The sequence below is a fragment of the Anopheles maculipalpis genome, chromosome 3RL (assembly GCF_943734695.1).
Source record: "Anopheles maculipalpis chromosome 3RL, idAnoMacuDA_375_x, whole genome shotgun sequence".
NCBI lineage: Eukaryota > Metazoa > Arthropoda > Insecta > Diptera > Culicidae > Anopheles > Anopheles maculipalpis.
In genome coordinates this window covers 72,943,300-72,967,580 of record NC_064872.1, presented here as the reverse complement: position 1 = coordinate 72,967,580, position 24,281 = coordinate 72,943,300, and the positions used below count along the sequence as shown (strand labels likewise).

At 44.3% G+C, this 24,281-nt stretch overlaps 3 protein-coding genes across 3 annotated transcripts in view; 2 read left to right on the top strand and 1 right to left on the bottom strand.

Annotated features, from left to right (window-relative positions):
- LOC126561524 (basic proline-rich protein-like) overlaps positions 1-24,281 on the top strand; it is a 360,034-nt gene that overhangs the window by 205,809 nt on the left and 129,944 nt on the right. The gene's annotated exons all lie outside the window — the stretch shown is intronic.
- On the bottom strand, positions 511-4,242 carry LOC126561462 (DNA repair protein Rev1). The gene is made up of 3 exons (XM_050217626.1): positions 4,177-4,242; positions 1,724-4,105; positions 511-1,571 (listed from the first exon to the last, which is right to left on the bottom strand). The coding sequence occupies exons 1-3, from the start codon at positions 4,213-4,215 to the stop codon at positions 513-515; spliced, it is 3,480 nt and encodes a 1,159-aa protein (XP_050073583.1). The 5' UTR covers positions 4,216-4,242; the 3' UTR covers positions 511-512.
- On the top strand, positions 5,277-8,945 carry LOC126561575 (YTH domain-containing protein 1). Its single transcript, XM_050217807.1, has 2 exons — positions 5,277-8,050; positions 8,862-8,945. The coding sequence occupies exon 1, from the start codon at positions 5,323-5,325 to the stop codon at positions 8,041-8,043; it is 2,721 nt and encodes a 906-aa protein (XP_050073764.1). The 5' UTR covers positions 5,277-5,322; the 3' UTR covers positions 8,044-8,050; positions 8,862-8,945.

The following is a 24,281-nucleotide window of genomic DNA, read 5'->3' as shown; positions in this document are numbered from 1 at the left end:
GACGATTGCCACTAGCCAGCTGAAGTGCATGATGTCCATGCAGCAGAAATGTTATTCAAATGAGCCGTTTGACGCTGTAGATTTGGTACGTACAACAGAAAAAAATTGGAAATGTTCAATCGGACGCTGACTTCACATCCAGCGACAGAAATAGAATCTACGAACAAAGATTTTATTTATTTCAAGGCGACCTAAGATACCATAAATCGGATAAAACTCCTGGGAAGCTGGTACGGCTGGGAAGGACATCTGCGGCGGTATGCAAGGCGTGCACTTGAATGAAATGCGAGGCCAATACAATTAGATTGAGGAACAACTCGGCGAAGACAAAATACCTCCTGCTTGCCAGAGGCTCTGACTGTAATAGAGCCCGAATGCAGAGTATCAGTTGACAGAAATGATCTTGAGTTAATTAAGTTAATTTTCCAATATCAACCTTACGAAAAAGCAGTAAAATCTTTCTTTTAAAATTATTTGATTTATTGTATTTAGTACATTCCAGTCATAATACGCTAAATCGCACGATTATTGCACATTTCACAGTTAATTTTCACTGGCACTGCCAACCGTCTACCATGGGTGGCCAACATTCGATCTTGTATAGGATGAACGACGTTGTAATATGCCCCATGCCAATGGCAGTTTTTCTGGTCCTGAACTGTTCGATAAAAGTAACGTAAAAATAAATACAACCGTTCCAGCGACTTGTTCTCGCACAGTTCCTGCCCATTCGCTACCAGTAGCTGCACATCGTACTCGTACGGTTCCTCGGTACTGTCGACCCATTCCTCCACCAGTTCTCTCCAGTTCTGGCGCTTCAGAATGTTTGGATCTTTGGGCGCTTTACAGACCTTGAGTGTTCGCTCGGGTGTAACATAACTCCGATCGGGAAACTTTGCAGGCGTATACTCCTTCACCGGACTGTTATCCGGTGTGACCAGCAAAGGTTCATCGATTTCGGGCTCGCTGCACGTTACCACCATGTTGTCTTTGTTTAGCTCAATCTGCTTTTCCACCTCGATGCGAAGCTCTGGAGGCAGTGCCTCTAGGAACTTTAGCTCGATCTTTATTTTTTGTTCATCTCCGACACTGCTCACCGTTTGTGGAGTGATTGGAGACCTCCATTCACGGTGAGTTGCGTCCTTGGCAGGCGATATCTTTACTGGAGTTTTTTCTATTCGAATTTGATGTTGTCTGAGGTTGTTGGCCGCAAGCAGCTGCTGCTGTCTCCTGTAGTCTCGTATCGCTTCTTCCCTTATATCTTCGGGCAGGGCAGCTAATACTTCCGGATCAAGCCCATCAGGAAGATCGTTGGTCAAGCTGGACGACGAAGTGGTGGATGTTAAAAATTTCCGCATCCCACTAACGCTTTGTGCGGTTTTGGTTTGTTCCTTCCTTCCTGCCACGGATGCCCATTTTGGAGGTCTACCACGACGGCCTCTGATGCTTGGTTTTAATCCTCCGGCTGTTTTTCTGCTAGGCGAGTTAAGCACAGTTTCGTTGCGTTTCTGAAAATTGAGGGAACCATTAGCCTGCGTTTCAATGAACAAAGATACATCCTTTCCACTAAACTATACAACAAAAGCCTTGCATAATTTGTACGGTTGATTTAAACAAAATAAATAAGTTTTACAATACAAAGATTGCCAATTTTCAACCCCCAGGTAGGTGATTATAGAAAATGGGGGTATAAATTGAAAACTATATTAAAATGTGTGTTAACAATTTGTATTACCGGTGATGGTGGTATCGGTTGAGGAGCTGTGGTGCTACTACGAGATGTGCATGGTTCCTGATCATCAGGCTGCCCAAACACCTTGGGAACTTGAACCATTTCTGGTGCAGGCTTTCGTTTGTCTTCCACTTTCTGGAGCATTTGTTTCAACCGGTTTCCCGCTTCATTATCAACCGCGTGCCTTACACCCTCGAATTTGGACAGCTGAATTCCAATTCCTCTTAGTTCGCATGGTTCAACGGCCAGCGTCCGCATTAGCCCTAGTACCGCATCCTCAATCACAGTCCGATCGTCCGTGTACTGGCGAAGTGGTTGCGACTTTGTTACGACATCACACAACCCATGGCCCATAAATTTCGCCGTCTCGATGGGTGCTTCCGGTGAGCGTTCCAGTAACTTCACCGTAACGAGTTTGCTCCGTTCACGTAACTCCAAAAGCCGGCGATGAATTTCTTCCGTCAGCTGGCACATAAAACGATCTACCTCCTGTTCCGTGCTGAACCTTATGCCATAATTAACATCAACCGATACTGACTTTCGTCCCCGATCGTACACCAGCGGCTTGTCGTCCAGTCCGCGACATGCGTTGTAAAGCGTTTCACCAAACTTTTTGCCAAACTCCGTCTGCAGAACATTCTTGGGGATAGTTTGTAAATCGGCACATGTAACGTACGTCATCTTCTTCAACCGATGTGACGTGCTTGGTCCAACGCCTGGTAGATCGGCTATCGAAATAGCCCGCATGTACTCTTCAACAGCACCCGGAACGAGATGAAACTGACCATTTGGTTTTGCCTTTTTGGTGGCCATTCTCGCTTGTAGACGATTTGCACCAATGCCCGCTGAACAGGCACAACTTGTAACAGTCGATATACGGTCCCGTACGTACGTTACAAACTCCATCACGTCGATCCCGGTTGATTGGATGAGTTCCGTTAGGTCGACAAACATTTCATCACAACTAACCGCCTCTATGTCGAGCGTGTACTGAGCGATCGTGTCGTAAAGCTGGTGTGCCACCTCCCGGTAACCATCGAAATCGTACGGAATAGTTTTCAACTCCGGACACAACTTCAAGGCAGCTCCAACGAACATTCCATTCTTTACGCCGCATCGGCGTGCCTCGTAACTGCAGGAAGCAATCTCCGACAGTGAGTTATGCTCATCGATAGCCGCTAGGCGTGATTCAATCGGTATGTCCGGTGCTTTGTAACGCTCTTCCAGCCGCTTGTGGTACAGTTCGATCTCTAACGCACGGTTCTGTCCCGGATGTGACGGAACGCGTGCTTCAGAGCCACGGGAATGGGTTACAGCTACCGGGAGACCGCGAAGGTGGGGATACTTCCGCAAGCCAACCGACACAAAGAAGCAATCCATATCGATGTGCATAATGTAGCGTGCGTTCCTATCGTGGCCACTAAATTCACAATCCACTGTGTCTCCCACAGCGCCACTGTTGCGGATCGCTTGAACCATTGTTTCGCGAGCCGGAAAAGAACCGGTCGATTTTTCACGCAATTCTCCAACGTACTGCTTAAAGCCTGCCCCAAGCGTAGCGATATGATGCAGCCGTGAGTTGTTGAAGAACTCTTTCAGAAAGTTGGGATCCGTGGCGGTGAGCGATTGTTTTGCACTTTTCGCAGGAATGCTTTTAGCTGGACTTTTAACCATTTCGCTCGATTCGCGTGCGGACGTTTCCGATGGGAGTGGATCATCTTCCGAAAACACATCTGGTGAAGAGTGAGGTAGTGCACACTCCTTACCATGTCCATTAGCAGATGGAAGCGGACTTTTATCGTTCTCCGGCACGTTTTGTTTTAACTCTTCCTGTTGTTGATTCGGTGCCGGTTCTGCCGGTGCTATTGGATCCAGAAAGTGCTTCAGCATATTCAACACATTCAAACATTCGCTGCGACTAATGTCGTTTGGATCGCCATCATTCTTCACTACTGGTTTAGCCAAATCCATACCATTGTTCGCAGACGGGCCCAGCTTAGCGAAGCCCAACTTCGGTTGCGATGGTTTGTGCTGTGTGTACAGCAGATACTTCGAGTAGTCCAGCAACCGTCCCTCCTTCAAACAATCCACCACCCACCGAGGGCTGATGATGATTTCGGACGTAATCGAACGCACCTTAACATCGGGCAGGTTCGATGCGATCGTGTACGTTGTGGTTGGACGTTTGTAGTGATGAAACACACCGCCGTGCAGCATCATCAGGCGCTTCAGTTCATCAGCTGATGGGCTGGTGTAACCGTTCACGAAAATCGATATACCTGCGAAAAGGTTCGATAGCTTTTCCCCGACGATGGTTGTACTGTGCCGAAACTGGTCCTCCAGTTTGGAGATCTTGGCATCCATATAATCGCCCTGTGTAAGATGGAAAAGAACGTATGTAGAATAGCTGCCAATATATGGAATAGTTCCCGAGATACTCTTACCCATCCTTCGAAGCCGGTTTCACGTTCCTTTCGTTTCATTTTGAGAAGATTGAGGATCAACACACATTGCACGTAAGATAGAAAGACGAGGAAAAGAGCGCCCAAAATGAATGTAAACAACGATTACATCGCTATCCAAATATGACAATCTGTCAATCACGATGCAGTCGGTTCGATGTTTTGCTGCATAGGCAGTTGCTGGATACTACACAGAAAAATTTCTAATTCAATATTAGCATTTAACATTTCTTTCCAATGGTGCAGCTACTTTCGAGAAAATTAACAAAAAACTGAATACGAAAGAGAAATACAAATTAGTAAAAAATCAAACATTCTTCGCCTGTTCGGAAAATGCTAATTGGGCACTTGCTGTCAAAATCAATATGGCTCCATGGGAATAAAGTACTGTGTGCAAGCAGCAAGGAAGGTACACGGTTCGCGCAGTGCCGTAAAATATATATTCTAAAATATTGGCCGAAAATGAGTGTTGTACTAAATGTATAGGGTTAAATTAGGTTAGCATTTTATATCGTGCTTACAACAGAGTTATTATAGGTCTGGAAAACGAGCGATTCATCGCGTTATTGTAAGTAACAAAACAGCTTCCACTTTCAGCATTGTTCGCTGCTTCCTTCTTTCAAAAAACATTTGCTTCGGAAACAAGGGTGAAAACAGGAACCTAGCAACCCCATTTCGTAGACAATTGAGAGCAATAGTGGCGGTGTAGTAAAGTAGCAACTGGTCCTTAACATTCTAGTACACACTTTGGACCGGGTTTTAGAGTAAAAGTTTAGTCGGGTGGGACAACTGCTCCCCCCCCCCCTCCCCGAAAAGGAGCGCTTCGCGCTGTTGTTTCCCTGCCATTTTTTTTTGCTTTGTATTTTTTTAAAACCTGCAGTTCCAGTTTCATGTGCATTAAAGTGTCGTGTGTTTTGTTGTGAAAACTGTAGTGGAAACAAGCTTTTACGCTAGAAATATTTAATATTTTCATTTCTTTCATCTTTCTCGTACACCGACGCGACGACGTAAAGTAGTGTGCGTGTGATTCGATCTCTGCCAGGAACCGTTAGTGTAAGCGAGAGCGAGAGAAAGCAGTAGCTTGCTTCCCTGCCTGCTAGCGTTGCTGTACACACCGAAACAGTCAAGATGGCCGATCTGGACGCAGTAAATCTCGGGCTAGATGAAACGGAACGGGACATTGCGGAAGCGCTGGAAAATTCGTACGACACCCGTTCGGAAGCTTCCGGCGATGGGGACGGTGATGATGCGAACGAACCCGACGCAGATGAGGGTGGCGATGCATCGCATCCAAGCATCAGTTCGGTCAGCTCGGCCGAATCAGACTCCGGCACTGATTTAGAGGAGGAGGACAACGAGGACAAAGGTGTGGGCAGTAAAAAGAAAAAGGTGGACAGTAAAATCACCCAGCAGGAAAATGGATCCGCCAAGGATAAGCAAGGGGTAAAGAAAAAGGTGAAGAAAGTGACGACGACTCAAACGAATGTTGAAGACGAGGAAGACGAAGAAGACGAAGTTGACAATGATGATGATGATGATGACGACGAGGAGCAAGAGGACGATCCGATGGAAGAGGATGAGGAGGAAGAGGAAGAGGAGGACGATGATGAAGAGGATGAAGACGATGACGACGACCAGGAAGAGCGGCGTAATAATAAGCGTGTGAAGAAAACTAAAAACACAACCGGCAAGACAGCGGCAGCTAAGAAGAAGGTTGTTGCTAAGAAAGCCACCACCACCACCACAACCGCCAAACAGCCAGTGAAGAAGAAGGCCAAAACGACTGCAGCCTCTGTAAAAGAAGTCACGGCGGAAAAGACAGCGGCTGTTGAGAAGAAGAAAAAGAAGGCAGCCGGTGCGGTGCAAGATGGTAAAAAGGTGACTGGTAAGAAGAAAGAAGAGAAGGATTCTGCCGCCAGCAATGGTCCCGAAGATCAGGACGATGCGGTCAATAATAGTACCAATAATGAGAATGACACGAGTACCAGCAGTAGCAGCAGTAGTAGCAGTAGCAGTAGCAGCAGTGACGGTGGCAGCAAGAAGGACGATCGCAAGTCCCGTAGCCGCAGCCCGGCTTCCGGTGCACCGGAAGCAAAGCGCACCCGCACGAAAGCTGCCACCGGCAATGCATCTGGTACGAAAAACACGGTCAAATCGTACGACTACGTGACGAAAATTAACTATCTGTTTCGCGAGGCACGCTTCTTTCTGATCAAATCGAACAACCACGAGAATGTGGCACTGTCCAAAGGGAAGGGCGTGTGGTCAACGTTGCCACCGAACGAAGCGAACTTGAACCAAGCGTTCCGGGAAAGCCGCAATGTAATAATGCTGTTTTCGGTGAAGGAAAGTGGCAAGTTTGCGGGTTTCGCACGGATGGGTGCGGAAGCGAGGCGTGATCTACCGGCCGTCGACTGGGTGCTGCCACCGGGCATGTCGGCCAAAGCGCTCGGTGGGGTGATCAAGATAGATTGGGTTTGCAAGAAGGAGCTACCGTTCACGAGCACCTCGCATCTGTACAATGCCTGGAATGATGATAAACCGGTCAAGATTGGCCGGGATGGGCAGGAGATCGAGCCGAAGGTTGCGGAAGAGCTGTGCCGACTGTTTACGGAGGACACGAGCATCGACATGACGCCGATACTGAAGAAATCGAAGGAAGCATCCAAGCTGATGAAGGAAAAGGCGGCCTCGAAATCGTTCCGCAGTCGGCCACCGAACTTTGGACGGCCCACCTCATCCTCGCTAAGAAGCCGCAGTAGTGGAGGAAATGGTGGAGGTGGTGGCATAGGACCGATACGGCGCGGTGGAAGACGTATGTACCCGGGCCCGAAGGGTGGACGGGATGGTGTCGGTGGGAGTCGTTCGCACGCTACTAGCTCGATGTTTGCCCCATACAGGAAGGATCGGCACGGTGGAGGAGGAAGTGGAGGTATGGGTGGAGGTGGAGGAAGTCGACACGGTGGACATGGAATGGGCGGTCCACGGATGGGTATGGGCGGTGGAAATGGTGGCGATGGAGGAGGAGATCGTGGTGGTGGGGGTGGTGGACTTTCGCGTTCTGCTTCCCTCGGAGCGATGCATCATGCGGCCCACCACCATCGTTGGGCGGATGGGTACAGTTCGACGGCTGCAGCCGAGGCGTACGTTGCCGACTATATGCGCAACATGCAGAATCAGCTGCCACCGATGCCGTACGCACCACCGCCGGGTTTCCCGGGCATGCCGATGCCGTACGACAGTTTGCCACCACCGCCCCGATACTACGAGGGTTTGCCGATACCGGAATATCCGATGCCACCCGGTTCCATACCCGGCAGTGTAACTGGTGCCGGTGGGATGCCACCACCGCGGAGTCATGCGGCTGCTGCTGCGGCGGCTGCCGCTGCAATGTACGACAAGCGAGCGTACGAACAGTCGATGGAGGAGTTTATGTGGAAACCGATCAACAGCATGAGCACCGGCAGTGCTGGTAGTGGTGGGGGAGGTGGTGGAGCGGGTGGCGCTGGTGGCAATGGGGGAAGTCAGGGTGGTGGTGGAGGTTTGAGCAGCGCGGTCGGCGGGTTGGTTGGCGGCATACCGACGATGAAGGGACCGCCACCGGTTCTACCCTCCCATGGGTACCACGTGCCTCCGCCAATGATTCCACCGATGCATCACCATCACATGCACCGTAAGAATGATCGCGGCGATGGCGGTGTCGGAAACTCGTCCGACCGAGGACAGCAGCGGGGCGGTGACCGGGATCGTTCTAATCATCGCAGTGATCGGAACCAGCATCGCGGTGGCGGTGGAGGTGGTGGTATCGGAGGAGGTGGCCGTGGGTATAATAATCGTGATAGGCGATGATTCGAAGGTAAGTTGAAAGTGAGAACAAAGTAGTGATGTGAGGGCAGACTGACACTTCCCTTTTTTGTTGAAGTTAATGATAGGCGAGTTGTGGACAATCGGATCTAGTTTTCTATCGTTTTTTAGTTGGAAAATGATTGAAAATCCTATTTTAGGGATTGTCTCTGGTTCAGTTAAGGTATAAAACCACCATATCAGTTGCTTATATTTTTTTAAATTAAAGTCTGTTAGATACAAGCGAATGTAGAGTACTATATTTATTGTTAGAAAATAGGAATTATTTCTGAAGATTCAACGTCTTCTAGCGAAGAAATTGGACATCGTCGTGCTCTGTTTGGTGATTGAAGTCCTACGTAAATGGTACAGCTATGGAAGAATATGAGAATATGGTTGAGAAGTGGGGGGCTACCACTCAGAACAAACGGTTAAAGGTGCTCTTTCGGTTAAAATCTTTCGAAATTAGCAATTAATCGTGTGACCATTTTAGCAATGTAAGGTAAGGCAACAACTAGTAGGTCATTTACTATATTTCTTCCATTACTGTGACTGCATGTTTGAAGTGAAGTGCGAGTCAACTTCCTCGAGGAGTATTTCATGTAAAGAGGAATGTAATTTATTTTTTGTCATTTCTGGACTCTATTGTTGGGAATTAAAGTTTTTTCAAATATAAGTAATTGACCTGACATAGTGGTCCTTTAAGACATACTTTTTATATCATTACATATTATATGCACAATATTCTAACGCTTATTGTTTTCTCTGTTTGCATAATGCAATGGATGGACGCACACTTGCCGGATCGTACGGATTGTGAGCAGCTTCACCGTATCACCAGTATTCCCCATCCGATTGGCTTTAGTATTAGGAAGGAGGAATCGAATCGAAAATCCGTTACTGCACCAACCGGTTTTACCATCCACAAACAAAAAGCCGGTGCTAAAAAAGAATCATCTATAACCGTTGAACGCTTGCTTCTTCACTCATCCGTGTGCAATATTGTGTGGACATCAGCACCCTTTCTGTTCGATCGAATGTCTACTTCGTGCAGAACCGGGGGAACGCGATCCGATCGATACGTATTGGGTCTCAATCGGTTCAAACCGTCGTTCGCGAGAGTCGGTTCTGTGCATCGCCTGTCATTACAGCAACTCTAATTCATCGCACAACCCAGCAGCAACACCACCAGCGGACCAGCTAGACACACACACACGGGGCACTGATCTATCGATACGTTTCGGTGTCCTATCCAGCGGATATCCCGTCCCACCGATGGAGATGACGGCGGTGCAGAGAAGACACACACGCTATAAGTGCGTGTCTTTCTAACCGCCGGCCCCGGAGAAAGGATATCGGCGGCGTGGGAGCCTACCTCCAGGAGATGTGGTAGCCTCGCCGCGTATAAAAAATGGCATATTCATCGACGTACGTGCGCGTTTGGTGCATTTTTTTTGGGTGTTTAAAGGTTGGCGATTTTGTGCGCGAGTGCGAATTATTCCGGGCAATTGGAGTACCGTGTGTGTACGTGCGCGGTCGAGTGCAGTTTTTTTTCATAATTCTTTTTTAGTTGCGTGAAGAAAAAATGTTTCTGTGTTTAAAAAAAAAAGTGGTTGGCGTAAAATTGGTCGGTGGTCGGTGTGTTTTTTTGTAAAGTGATTCTCATAGTGTGTGATGCATACATGTTACATACGGCTCTAGCTGATTTTGGTTGCATTTGGCTGCGATGAAAAAAAAGAAATGCTGCTGTAAGGCTCAGATCTCAGAGGCATAATAAGAACAGGATGGGGAAAGCAGTTTTGGTACGAAAATGAGGAATAAGCTTTATTTTTTAAAGGATTTTGTAGAATAGATTGCGGAAAGAGGGAAGCTATTTGTGCACGTTTAACAAACTGCTGTGGAACATCGAGTGTAAGGCATGAAGAAAACAAAAAAAGAAGAGACTAAAATAATACTATTGTAATATGGATTACGATTTTACATGATGAGATCAGCAACATCAACAACAACACACACGCAACAAAACAAAACAACGGCGAGTGCTAAGCCGGTAGTCGATTGGAAAGTTATTTTACATATAGAAACCCAACAGACGCGTCTGGTAGCAGTGGCTACTTCATCCAGAAGGACTTTTCTTTTCTCTTATCAATTGAACAAATCGATTTACTATTATGCGTTACTTGTCAGTGTGTGCGTGTGTGTTACGTGTGGGTACAAGAGCATTATAGCATGAATGAAATGAAAATGAACTTTGTTTCCTCGTGACAACAACAAACAGGCAAGAAAAGCCCCACAATATATCGCACCCCGAGAAATAAGCAAGATGAAATCGAAACAAAACTGGTGAAATAGTAAGGGATGCGAGCTGTTAGAGTAAACGTATAGCAGTATAATAATAAGCATATAAAAGTATGTACGCTCGATCACAAAAAAAAAACAAATGATCATTCTTTCGTCTGATTGTTACTAAAGAACATTTCGCTGATTGTGTGTGTGTGTGTGAAAAACTCAACGAGATCATCTGTAACTATTGGTAGGATACACTAAGTAGGCGGTGCAATATAGACACACAGAGGAAAGTAGCAGCAGAAGAGATCGAGTATGTGCGCCCGTGAGTGTGTGTTTTTATATGTTCTATAAGAGCGTGTGCGTGTGCGTGAACATCATTTCGAACTTTCTGTTAATCCAGTATCCTTTACGATGCAAATAAATTATTTATGAAGTAAATGCGCGAGAGAGGCACCAGGGCGAAAAGAAACGAAAGCACAACATTCATACACATACATACCGATACACCACACACGCAGTGAAATAAGTAGAACAAATCAACTAAAACATAATTACTTCGCTACAATCTAGAGAGGGGGAGAGAGAAACGAAAGAGCGTACAAGGATAGTTTGCCGGAAACAATCTCAAACAATTAGGAAGTTTACTCAATATAAGCACACATGATAAAATTGATATCATAAACAACCATCCCCGGCACACACAGCTTATTCGAAGTTTTCAAAATAAGCGAGCGATGATCGTGATCGAGAAGCCCCAGCAAAACAATGCAACAGAGACCCCCAACCCCCCTTCCCCGGTTTGCTGTGAACGGTTTAGGAAAAGTATGAACTTTTATGTTACTAAAACCCACCCAATTACTCTGTCCTGAGCGGTGAAGGGAAGGGGAGGAAGGGGAACCACGGTCAATCAGCAAATAACTAGTACATCCTCTACACGCGCAGTATAAATGTATTCTTCAATAAAGTTTAAAACAAAAATAAATCTAACGTTACAACTCCCGTAACCACCCAAACAAAATGGACCTTTTGCGCGCGCCGATCGGCAGACGGTATGGTGTGCTTATGTGACCGTCGCGGAAAAGGAAAAGAAAAATTGTGTGAGTGTGTAACGACGGCGCATCTATGGAATAAAAGTGTCCAAAATAAAAAAAATAAACGATCGTGCGCATCTGAAAGCATCCCCTTGGTCGGTTGCTCACCACGAATAAGGATGGGGAAAGTCGTGTGAAAATAGTGCTTCTGTTGTGTGTGAGTGTGTGTTGTGTACAAGGCGTAAGATTCGGTAATGTTGGGTTTTCCACGGAACCACGAACCCACCCCCGAAGTGTTTGGACATTCTCTAACCACCAAAATGGCGTATGGGCAGCCTACTTATGCTGCGAGAAAAAAGGGGGGAGCTTTGGGTGTGGGAGCTTTAAATCAAAAGGGCACGAAGGTAAACAAATTGCCAAATATGCAAAGAACTTTTCTTCAAGCGCTGCCTACTGCGGCGTGAATGATGCAGCTCATCCTCAGCATCCTCCTTGCCGATTATGCTGCCCCGATAAAGTACTCGTCGAAGCGAAAGTGTTCAAAGTGTGCAAACCGCATCTCGATTCTACATGAAGCTAGATAGAAAACAGATGGTTGTGTTGTGTTCGTGTCTCTCGGTGTGGTGATGATAGGCGACGGAAGCGGTCGATAGCAACATTGCCGCCCTGCGCTGTCCGTCGGACCGATCGTTGTTTGGTGTGCCTGGTGGCCGATGCATATGCATAGTGCAATTGTTAAACGACGAGCTTATTTTTTCATACCTCTAAACATGAACTGACCCGTCCTTACACATTATGCACACCGAGCCACCATAATAAGCCACACCCGAGAAGTATGGCTGAAGTGCGTCGTGAAATCGATCCTATGAGATATGTATCGTGCCTAAGAGAAGTTTATTTAATGGCTCGTGAAACAAATGGCACCATTTATTTTAAAAAAGGACCCTTTCCTTTATAAGGACTACCAATACTACATTAATGCCTAGTATCCCTTTTGATATATCATCTGTGAGGGAGGAAAGATGGTGGGTAGGGTTGAATATTACAAAACAACGGATGGCCTCAAACGTGAATCAGTGAAAATCCCCCCGAAGAGTGAGAGTGTGAAAGAGCGAGAGCGAGAGAGAATTAAGAGACTTTTTTTTCTATTTTGGAATCAAAATCCTTCTCTTTATACGGTGATAGATTCTGTGAATCTTGCTACGACAACAATCAAATAGTAAAACTTACTATTTTGTCTCTCCAAGTAACGCTTTCTATGAAAGCGGCCCGACACACAACCCTAGCAAGAACACGTACACTCTAAGTACACGCAATCGTATCGTTGCCAAATACGAAGGAGGTCATTGTTGGGAGAAATATTTCAGGCTTTCTCCTTTCCTCCTATACTATCTGGGAACGTAATTCCCCCTCCTCGTCAACTTTATATGCAACCCCACCGAGCGCGTTCTGGAGATGTGGACTGATAAAAATTGGATGTCCTTGCGAGAAGAAATCAACCGGAAATACCAAAACCGTGCCCATCACCGTTAGAGGCATCCGTACTAGTGACGGTTATCCTGCCAGAACGCAAGAAATCTTTTCCAATCAGCGGAAACTTTAAACTTATACAGACGACTGTCCATAGAAACAAAACAACAGTTAAGACAGTTAAGCATCAAATTATGATAAGGAAAAATGAGCTTAGGAATGAAGTCTAGATGATGATATTGCTTCCTTACTTTTGAAACGATTTAACTTGATATGTGTAAGGTATCCTGGAGTTTTATCCAGAATCGAATAGGGACAAGCATTTGTTGTGCCTATATTTTGTTAAAATTTTACATGAAACACTTTTTGGAAAGAGAGAACGATAGAGGAAGAGTACGTATTTTACATTTATGGGCTGCCTGGAGTGCCGCAAACTCCAGGGTATGTATATTTGATGAAGAAAACACAGTATAGTAAAGTCACGTCTCAATTTTAGAAGTGGTATCTTAGTTCCTTACGTTGAAACCGTCATATCAAAGATGAAAATCACGTTCAGATTGTTGTGAAAAGGCTAGAAAACGTCAGATTTATATTCGTTCTAGATGGGTAGTTTTAGTTTAATAGAGGATGTGCGAACGCTGGTTTTCAGTCGCAAAAAAACAAAAAAACAAAACCCCATGACCATAAAGGTTTCCTTAAACCACGCATGTTTGTAGAGAACTCTGTGCATTTGATGTGATTACAAATTAGGCAAGACGAATATTTATTACATACATGGTAAAACACAGTTTTGAATATCAGCATGTTTCCAGCATTGATTTTTACTTCTTTTCATCTTAGTTTTGGTAATCGTTGTTAGTTCTTTGTTAGCATAGTTGTTTTGTGTTTTAAAAATTAGCATTCTTAATGGGATTATGTCGCAAAGCATGGGCTTGTGGCATTGATAATTTGAATTACTGCTAAAGATGTCCGTTGTACGTAAGGTACAGTCTTTACGGGCATTTAAGCTCATCTGTATTAAGTGTCTATTCTTGTCTAGAGATAGTGTAATTTAAAGGGGTCTAAAGAGAGTAAAGATCATGATCGGACAAGATCTGCATACTGGCGTACAGTGGTACAGAACCTATGGAAGAGAGCAGAGTACTAGCTCTAATGTTCATCTTCATTTCATAGCTCTCCAAGACACGCCTTTGAAGACCTGTCTAAGTAAATGGAGAATTATCAAAGCCTTTTGCTGCCACTTAGAGGGATTGCACAAAAAGGGATGCGATCGCCTGTCTTTGGAAATGGGCAAGGGGATATCAAGGAGTTGGGAAATTGGGAGATCTTTTTAACATCAATATCCATGTAATTTAATGGAATACACATGACTAGGGAATTTCCCCCCGGGGGGGTCGTCTTTACACCCCAGAAAGGAATAGATATCAAAGGGCTATCTTAAGGTCCTTCCTTCCAAAGCAAGAGATAGAAAACTGCGGCCCTGTTGATAAATAACGCTTCATACAAGGCTACTGACAATTCAGACGGCTATACCGCAGCATGCACCTTCTTCGCCACGAAAACCCGGTCTTGGCTATGATTGTACTGAATATTTCAATTGTGGGCTCTCTTCCTCTCCGGGTTAACTACTCCCAACGAAAATGTTTGGTCAAAAGAGATAAAGATGAAGTTCAGGATGATTTTTTTACCTCTTATGTGGTGAAGGCAAAGGTGTAAACGCTGGGATGACGAGCTTCAATGACCTGTATGAGTGACCTCATAAAAGTAACAGAGCCTCACCAGGAGGTTGCGAATTGCATTGGATGACCAAGCCCGTCAAGTCGTTTGAGCAATGACGCTGATGGTGTGCTTCAGAATCAATCCATAGAACGAAAAAAGAATCCTTTCAGAAGTCAACATTGATTTGCTTGGCTCAAAGGACTCCAGGAGCAGATCTACTATGTGCTCTTTATTTTCTTCGTTGAATTCTACGACTTGGGATAAAGTTAGGATCGAAAATATTAAAAAAAAAAACATGAATGAGTTGTTTAGGTTTTAAAGCGATCGCCGTAAATTACGTATCAATTATGAAAAATCCATGTTTTGAAAGAACTCTTGAAACTCACTGATTTGTCAAAAAGGTAAGTATACATACAATAATAAATCCATTACGTTCCGCATACTTGTACAATAAAGACGTTAAAGAAAAAATATTTTTTCTTTGTCATATTTTGCCTGTTATAGAAGCAAGACCGATGGTAGCGGCGACATTGACGCCAAATTTCCAGCGGCGACATTGACACGGCCCAACCAGGGTTCAAAATTCCATCCGGATCGTTCCACGGTTGTTAGGACTGACTATCCAACTACGTAGTATCGGCAAGTCAAGAGCCCGGTCGGCATTACCTAGTAGGTCGTTAAGTCAAGAAGAAGATGTTATAAAAAATCCTAAGAAATGTGATAACCCCACATGAGGTTATTACAAGAGTTTACCCTCTAGCGGCTTTCAAGTTTGTGCAGAAGCACCTACAGAAAAGCACCTTTTTCAACTTTAAATCTTACCTTGTTTCAGTGACAAGCACTGAATATCTAAGTAAGGAGATTAGTAATAAAAATTAAAAAACCAGAAGTTGTTCGATTTTCTGAGACCAAAAAAAATCCGGATCTACCGATGTAGCAGAGTCAAAATTGAAGAAGAAAAATACTTAAATTTTAACAAATTCAACGCCGCATTGCCTAATTTTTAGAGAAGGATAGCGGAGCTGCGAAATGCTTATATTTTTAAATATTTGTCTCCTATCTCTCTTGAACATGTTGATATTTGTTATCATCTTGTGATGAAGCTGGTTTCCAGTTCTTTTAGTAGTACTGTTTGATTTACTAAATTGTTCATATAATTTAACTAAGTAATGGCAACACAGGGGTTCAAATTCTATCCGAACTGTTGCCCTGTAACGAGGCCTGCATATCGAACTAAGTAATGTCAGCAAGTCAATTAAGGCAATCGATAGCCTGCACTTAGCAGGATAAACGTTAAGCCAAGAAGAATTGTAAGAGAGCAAAAAATATTACTAATATGAGCGTGTGATCTCGATGATCAAATAAATTAGAATACATTTTTCAACTTTTAAACCGTGCCCCATACAAATGTCTCCAAGCCAAGCTCGTTTTATAAGTGCTTGCATCGGACGGTTAATTGACGTAAGACGTTTGCGAGCTGTCACTACGACATTTTGTTACTTGGCAAGAGCAGCAGAACGGACGTTTCGGTATTGTTTCGCGACTTTGGGCTGCAGTTGAAAGTGTTGTGCAGAGTAGGATGGAAGTCGGTCGAGTTGTTTCGCGTGTAAAGTTTACAAAGTGAATGAAAAGAGGTAAAAGGAAGATTTCTTTTGTAATTTTATGAATCAACAAGCATCTACAATCAAGTACAACAATAGATGTTGCTGCATTGGTCAGTGCTAGAGAACGCATCGTTAGCAGCAAGCTTGTTGAATGGTGCGTTGTTTCGTTTGCTTCATTGTTGAAAGATACGGACAATTGATAAAACTATTGGTTTCTGTGTATAAATAGCACTTGGAGAAGCTGCTAAAATCGAACCGAATGTGAAGAACATTTTAAACCCGCCTTAGCATTTGCTCGGTCGTGCATTTGTGTGTGTGTGTGTATGTGTGTTGCCGTACGTTTGTAGTTGATATTACCAAGCATAAATGCGTGCATTCGCCCTATGCACAGCTTGGTAGGCATTGAGAACAAGTTTGCCGTTTTACCTACGCCCTGAAGCTGCCCCGTTCTAGGCTCAATTGTAAAGAAAATCCTCGATTTGTGGGGGGTCACAAAACGTTTCACTTGATTCGCTGATAAACGCGTTCCAGCATAAACCACAGACAGCCTCTAGTGCGACGGTGTTCCCTCTCCAGGATATAAAACATAATTCCATCTTCGTGCTGCCGGAACTGGGCGTGCGGGACTGGGTACAAACCGGGTGCAAAGAAAGGGTTGGGGAGGCATTTTTGCGCAAGTACCGCTTGTCCGCATCCTCCCGCATCGCTCAGTGTATGTTTGCGCTTTTATGCTGAGCGCAAGAGGAAGGAAAACAAGAATATATAAGCGTGTGTGTGTGTGTTTGGGCTAAGTGTGTATGCGTGCGGCTTTTGTTTACACGATATTTCGCCGCGCCGGGACAACGGCCGCGTTAAGAGGAATATTATGCTAACCTTTGTACAGACAGAAGACGCGTTGAGCGAGAGCATCGTTTACCATGGAGAGTGCGAGAGTGTGTGCGAGAGAGCGCAGCCTGCTTGCTCTTGTCAAAAAAAGCGAGCCAGATCGGAAAGCGAACGCGTACAGAATACACACATTTACTTGCGCTGTTTACCTCACTGGGAGCACAGGACTCTTGAGCGATCTTGAGCCGTAATTCGGTGTAGGAAAGCGCTAGGGTGCACCCTTTAGGAGGTGGCAATTTTAGCAGCTTAGATTGTGTGTAAAGTTCTGTGTTCATCAACCCCGGGTGTATTCATCTTTTTTTTCTCTCTCTTCCTTTTCTACTTCCAGACGCACCATTCCGATTCCCCTCGTGAACTTCCGGGGACGTGCTGATAAGTGCATACGCTCAAGTGCATACCGTGCGGTTGTTGGTGAAGAGAAGGAAATAAAACGCATTCGAAACGAGGCTTGGTGATATATGGTGCAACCGTGAATGTGTCGTTTGTCCCCGGTAATTCGGAAGGGTGTGTGCGCATACGATCTACTACGGAAGAATTGTGTACGTGTGTGTCCCTGTAGGCCTCGTTCTAGGGGTGTGTGGTGTGTGCTGTGACGTGTGTGTTAACGGGGGTGGTAGGAGTTGGTTGAAGTTCTTGTGTTTAAAACGAGGTGAAAAGGTATTTAAAAATATCTTCAAAAACGCTCCAGAAGAAGGAGCCTGCGTGTGAGTGTGTGTTTGTGTGCACTCGTGTTTATTCGTGTTCCCCTTATCCTCAGAAGAAGAAGGATGATAAAGGTGCAAGAAAGTGAAGCAGATTGGGTGGGTCACACTGTGTGATGTGTAAACGGGGGAGGGTGGTTCGGTGATTCATTAAATGTGTGTAAAACCTTTAACGGAAGTCCTGTGAAGAGTGAAAAGAAGCAGAACAGCCGAAGCAACCTATTTACCAATTGTACTGCAGGAGTGTGTGCAGCTCATCTCAACTCAAGGCCTACTGGTAATTCAATACTTTTTTCTAAAAAATGTTTATACAATATAAATTTACTACTTCTATAATATAAAATAAGAAATTAGTTCATTAGTTCAAAAATTAAATAAAAAAAAACTAGCAAAAGGGCGGAACTGTCATTCTTTTGCCCTACGGAGAGCGAAACATTTCTCGGAGCATCTTTCCGACACAGATCTTACTAATGATAGTAAGCACTACTACATCCAACCAGACAGGCACACGCAGCCGCACTCATACTAATTTAGTAGCATCGGAGAGGGAGAGAGAGAAATTATCCCTTTTTTTTGGTAGATATATTTGCCGGGAGTAAATCTCGTCCTGCTCAGCATCCTTGGATCTGGTTTCATTCACGAACATGATGATGATGATGATGATGATGGAATCCCCATCGCAACCCGGAACAAATATGGGAACTCCTGTATGTGTGAGTGTGTGCATTGGCTTTCCAATTCCTTCAAACGGATCTAATTTCAGTCGAAATAAAAATCCAAAGTCATCCTTTCCATCACTAATAGCCCAACCACCTTCCCGAGCTGGATGGGTGTGGGGGTAGTTGTTTTACCGGAAGGTTCCAACCCTAGCGCATGCGAAAATCTCCACACTTCATTTCTTGGTAGATGGCATATTTTAGGGCTGCGTTTGTGTGTGTTTTGCGTGCGAAAAGCTGTTTTTCTTTTCATTGTGGTTGGGGACGATGAAAAAGGAGGAGGAATGGCTGCTGCTGTCCTGAAGGGAAAATGCCGCTACAGTCGGAAGTTTGGTTTTTCGTTTTTGCTTTCTAGCAAAGATCGTTCACAACTTGCAATGTCTGAAATCATATAGATTTAGTAAGACTTCTTGGCCTCGCTGTCACCTCATCACCAGATCTTCCCGTCATTGCTTGATTGTAACCTCTTATATTTAAGACAAACCCTCAAGATTCGTTCTGGGTCAGCAAACGACACAACGTTTTCTCTCCATTATTGTCTCCACCTTGGCGTCTGGAGGCATAAAAATGGAAGTTAACATTTTAGTATTTTTCAGTGTCGATGTTCAAGTTGTTACAAATCGCCCCAAAAGTGCTACTGTACGGCAAATGTATCATAAACTTATTAAATGTATGACCACTACACCAGTTTGCCCAATTTTCCTCGACACGTTGTGACGCGCTCAATGTGGCGGGTGCCATTATACCGGCATCTTTCGTTCTACTTCGATTGACATTGAAAATAGAGGCCCATCGTCCCGGTGTGTGTATGGAAATTTTGTTAGCCCAAGTTCCAATAGAACTCCCCTTGATGGTGACCTTCTTCAAACGGTTGGCGTTAGCTTAGAATATCTTTTTGCTCTTCTTGTTCTTGTCCGAACGGAACAACGTTGGTAGGGCTTTGAGCTGTGGACGTACTCCCCGTACTGGCCGTTGTTGTACGTGTTCCAGTGGTACCTTTTTTTCGTTGTACGGTGGACGGTTGGTCACGAAGCCATACGAAAGTTGAAAGTCGGCCTTGCAAACCTAACCCATACCCGGGCGCTGCTTCACCTCGGTCGATTGGTTGATCCAATGATCCGGTCGTTGTTTTATAAACTTGGCGCATAATTCAACCCACCCCAATGGGAGGTGGTCTAGTCCATGGATGGAGTCGAGGAAATGTAGAGCCAAAGCGCCGAAGTGAATGAGCAAGTAGTCCGAGGTTAACTGGGACAATAATTATCGACACCGATAATCACCGTTTCTGCCTCTCACAGGATGGGGATGTCCTGCAAATGGTTTCTTGAAGTTTAAACAGACAGAATGGTGAAGTTTTTTGTTGTATGTACAGTATTGGACAAAACAAGTGCAACTGAAATAGAACAATCATAAAAAGGATCAGCAAATTTCAATTTTTCGAAATCGAAAACGACACACCTACTGTAGTTGACGGTTCAGGCTATCAGTGCAACCGGAAAGATTAATTAGATAATGAAATCATATGGTGATGAACTGCCCGCCCCAATCTCTGGATCTAAACCCTATAGAGAACCTGTGAATTAGCTAATTGATCGTGAAGGTGTTCGACGCAAGGATCAGTTGTTTGCACAAACAAAAAAGGCGTGAGCAGCAATTCGACAAAACTTCATTGATCACCTAATCGTGTCTGTGCCTCGCAGATAGAAGGCTGTAATTGAAAACCAAGGATTTGCAACGAAATATTGAAAGTCCATTTCAATTTGGCAAACAACACGCGAAGTAGCATTTGTTTTGTCTAGGAGGAAAACGTTGATTTTTTATAATTATTTATTTTTTCAAGCATTGTTATGTTTATGTAATGAAGCTTTTGTTATAATAAACAACAAAAATTCTGTTTCTATCAACCTAAAAACATCTTTCTCACAATTGAATTATTATGCACCTTCAATGTATGGTTTCATGATTGCGATTGATTGGTTGCACTTGTTTTGTCCAGTACTGTAATTCCTTCATTTAGTGTCCACTGAATCTGCCATGCTAACAGATGATCACAGACATCAATTCCAAGCATTAGAATATTGTGTGGATCCAAACACGTCCAACTGGGAATAGCGTGCGGTGGTAGTTTGCCATCCTCAAAAACCCTGCAGGCAAAATAGGTGTGTTGATGAAAGGCTGGGATTAGAACTCTATTGGATTATGAATTTTAATCAACACCATCACACTATTTCTCTCCTACCCAACCGACGGTCCTCTTGGTTTTGTTTGGCATCAATACAACTTGAAATTTCCAAAAACAGTCCATCATGATATAGACTCTTGGTTGTTCCTTCAGCACGGCAGCAGCAATGGGTCTGCCAATTTGCTAGAAGATGTTAATTATTGTTAGCGTTAACAGTCTTGTCTAGGTTGAGAAATCTTGGTTTATTGTCTAGAATTGCTCAAGAGCATACATTCCAATGGATTGAAGTTGAAAGTAACCTCTTTATTAGATTTTTATGGATTAAAGTTTTGCTTTACCGTTTTTCTTGCTGATACACCCCCTCTCCGCTAGTTTGGCTTCCGGACGCCACACATTTGAATGAATGTTTACATGTCATTACGGCTTAGGACTCTACACAAGAAGAAGTCAGCGCCAATGTCAATATTGGCTCGCTTTAAAGACGCTCAGAAAATCCAGAAATCATATCCACTTGCCGTTGCTTTGCTTCCCATTCGCGACACTCCAAAGGTCCAAAGGCAACCGGTTTTGCAAATCGTGTCAGGAGCATGATGGTCCGAAAGCGGAAAGAAAAACAGATAACCCCATAAGCGGATTAGATTGCGCTTGGGGAGACAAGGGGACAGCTAGGAAGCTGACCTATCGAAGGAAAACTGGCTTTCGAGCTTCGCATTGACCGGATTATCGCTGCCGAAGCCAAACCAGGGTGGTGAATCCTTCCGCTAGTTGCATGAATCAAACCTACGGAAGGTGTTCGATAAGTCTTGTTTACTTTGTAGCTTGTTGGACAAAAAAAAAAAACACCCTTGGATAAGGGTGTTCTTACTATTAAACATCATCGGTTGGTACCGATATTTGGACACGTACAAGGTTTGTATTATGTTAAGATTATTTTATCAAAACTTTTGTTCAATAATTTTCTACAGACGTGATTTATTTCGCAAACTGTTGTTCCAAATGCCCACACAAAAATGTTTACTTCAGCACAAAACCATCTTTAGATGTAACAAGATCACACTGTAAAGGTGGATGTAGGCTCTCTAATATTGGTGGCAAGCAAAGATCAAGGCCTTAAGAGGAGCGGGTTGCCATTTACGATTTCCTGATCGCCCAGAACTGATTCCCTGTTTAGGAATGGTCAATCAATCTCCTTTTTTTTCCTGCTGGCATTTGCGTATAAATCTTAGTTGTGGTTTGGACGCATTTCCTGGAGGTTAAAGTAAGATCAAGATGTCTATAGACATTACGGCGAGTCTTGGGTGATATTCCTTTTTTTTTAAGTTCTCCCAACTTAGCGCTTAATGTAGCGGTTGGCAGGATGTTAAAATGAAATTAGAGATGCATTCTCCCTTCCTCCTTACACATCCGACAGTAAATAGGGTCAAATTTATTGGGCTTTTAATTTAAGGCATCTACAAGTATGCCTCAAAAAAAGCTCTCAAGCTCGGGAAGCGCCGTATTAAACTCCGCGCGTTCATCACACGCCTCTATGTTTATGTTCCGCGATGGTCTTCGGAAACGGAAGACCACACCAAAATGATGCCGAAAACCCCGGATACATCACTACAAACCCCTACGAAGAGCCTAGTATCACTCGCCCCATTTCGCTGTGGCCACGCAAGCCTAGCGAGTTCAAAAACAAAATTCAATGTTTTGCATTGCTTTCGCTCGCTTTTCGGGAGTGGTTGGCGGATGGCTAGCCAAATCTTCCGGAGGAACCGCCGCGCCGAGAGCTGCAAAGGTTTGTAGAGAAAGTGTTTCGGCTGACCGGCGCGATCCGGCACCGAAAGCCCGGGTGGAAGCATCGAACCGAGGAAAAGGGGAAAAAAAAGTGAAGCAAAACCACCAAAACTCACCTGGACCGGTCGGTGGTCGATGGTTGGTACGGCTTTCGTGTGCCGATTAAGCTGGTCGTTGGTTGAAGATGCGGGTCGTGATGTGTGGTGGGAACTTGGAGGTGTTCGGAATTTTGATAGCCTTATTTTAAATCCTACCCCCCTCCCCCCTCCCGCTCGCCAAAACCCGTATGATTGGCACCTTCTCGGCTACGTTTTATACATTCGAAGGAAAATTTTCATTTAATTTTAACCTATGCTGGTCAATTTCTTCTGCCCAACACACCGGACGCTGTTTGTAAGAAATCGAAAGTTTTCTTGTGTTGGCTACTCGTTTTTTTCTTGCTTGACCCACTGGCTTGAGAGATAACCACCTTAAAACAAGCGTATTGATAGGTATGTAAGATAATGTCCCTGTGTCTGGCGATCTTCAGAGCATACTGAGGTCCCTTGTCTGGGTTCAAAAAGAAAAGAACCTAAAAGGTTTACTACCATCGATCTACTTTCTTTGCCATTGTAAACCTGTCCACCCGAAACCAGTTTGGTCAGTTCCTCACCGCGCTGTCACCTGTGTGTGTGTGTATCTGTGACGTTTGCACGCCACGGGGACGCGATCTGATCTGAAAGTTAGTTGCCGACACTTGTTATCCCTTTGCATTTTGTGTTCAAAATTTCGTTTCGCTCTACTAATGTATGAATCCATCCAATGCTTCACCCTTTTATGAGTGCCGAAATTGAGCAGGGCTCCTCAACAACTTGTTGTCGACGGCTCAAACGTGTTCAAATAAAAGAAAGTTTGTTGTGGTCTATGTTGTTCCTTTTTTTTTTTTTTGGTTGAAGCATGAAGCTATGAAGCATCCTTCAGCATAGCAAACCACGGTTGGATGTTGCGTGCAAAACGCGGAGGCTTTTTGTATCCCGAGAGCGTGTCAAGTTGGTGAGGAACTATCGGTGACTTGAAGTACATCATTAGCAGAAAGCTGGTTATTTGCGATTGCCGACAAGCTTTGTCCAAATGCAGATATTAATCTTCCGAAAGACACACACCGATGGCGCCCACTTCCGCATGCATCCAAGGTCCACTAGTTTCGTAATATTTGAAGTTACCACACGCCATTTGAAGTCCCACACGTAAGAGGAACTCCCCTTTTAAGGATCATGGACAAATTGTGATGAAAGTATATTTAATAGGCCTATGAGCGGTGGCCATATTAGAGACAAATTACGTTGCTCTCTAGTGTTGTGGGAAGTGGAAATTTGACTGAGCAAGAAAAATGGCTGTACATCCTTCTATTCATTGAATCTTGAAGCTGTTGACGACTTTAATTTCTCATCTTTTTTTTTTTTTCATTGGGAACGAAGCCTCGAGAGGTCGTATTCTATCTTCCTTGTCCAGAATTATTTGCAGGCAAGCTTGAAAATCTGTAAACATTTAGACAGCCTTCTGTCTAACAGTCTAGCCATGATCAGTTAAACCGAAACAGAAAAACTCATCCTAAAGCGTTTTACAGATTAGTTCCGCATCATAAACTTGAAACATTGTTGCAAGAATTAATATTGAAACACCGTATTTAACTGCGTAAAATAGCATATCAAGATGAAATAAAAATTTGAAGAGGGTTTGCCGAAGATGCTTGAAAATATATGGTGTGCACGATAAATTTGACAGTTCCTGTGGGTATTGATTTTTTTTTGTTTCAGAGAAGCAAATAAAGAAAAAAAAAAGTTTTGCTACGAAGTTTAGCGTACCATGTTGGCTGAACAAATTACTCA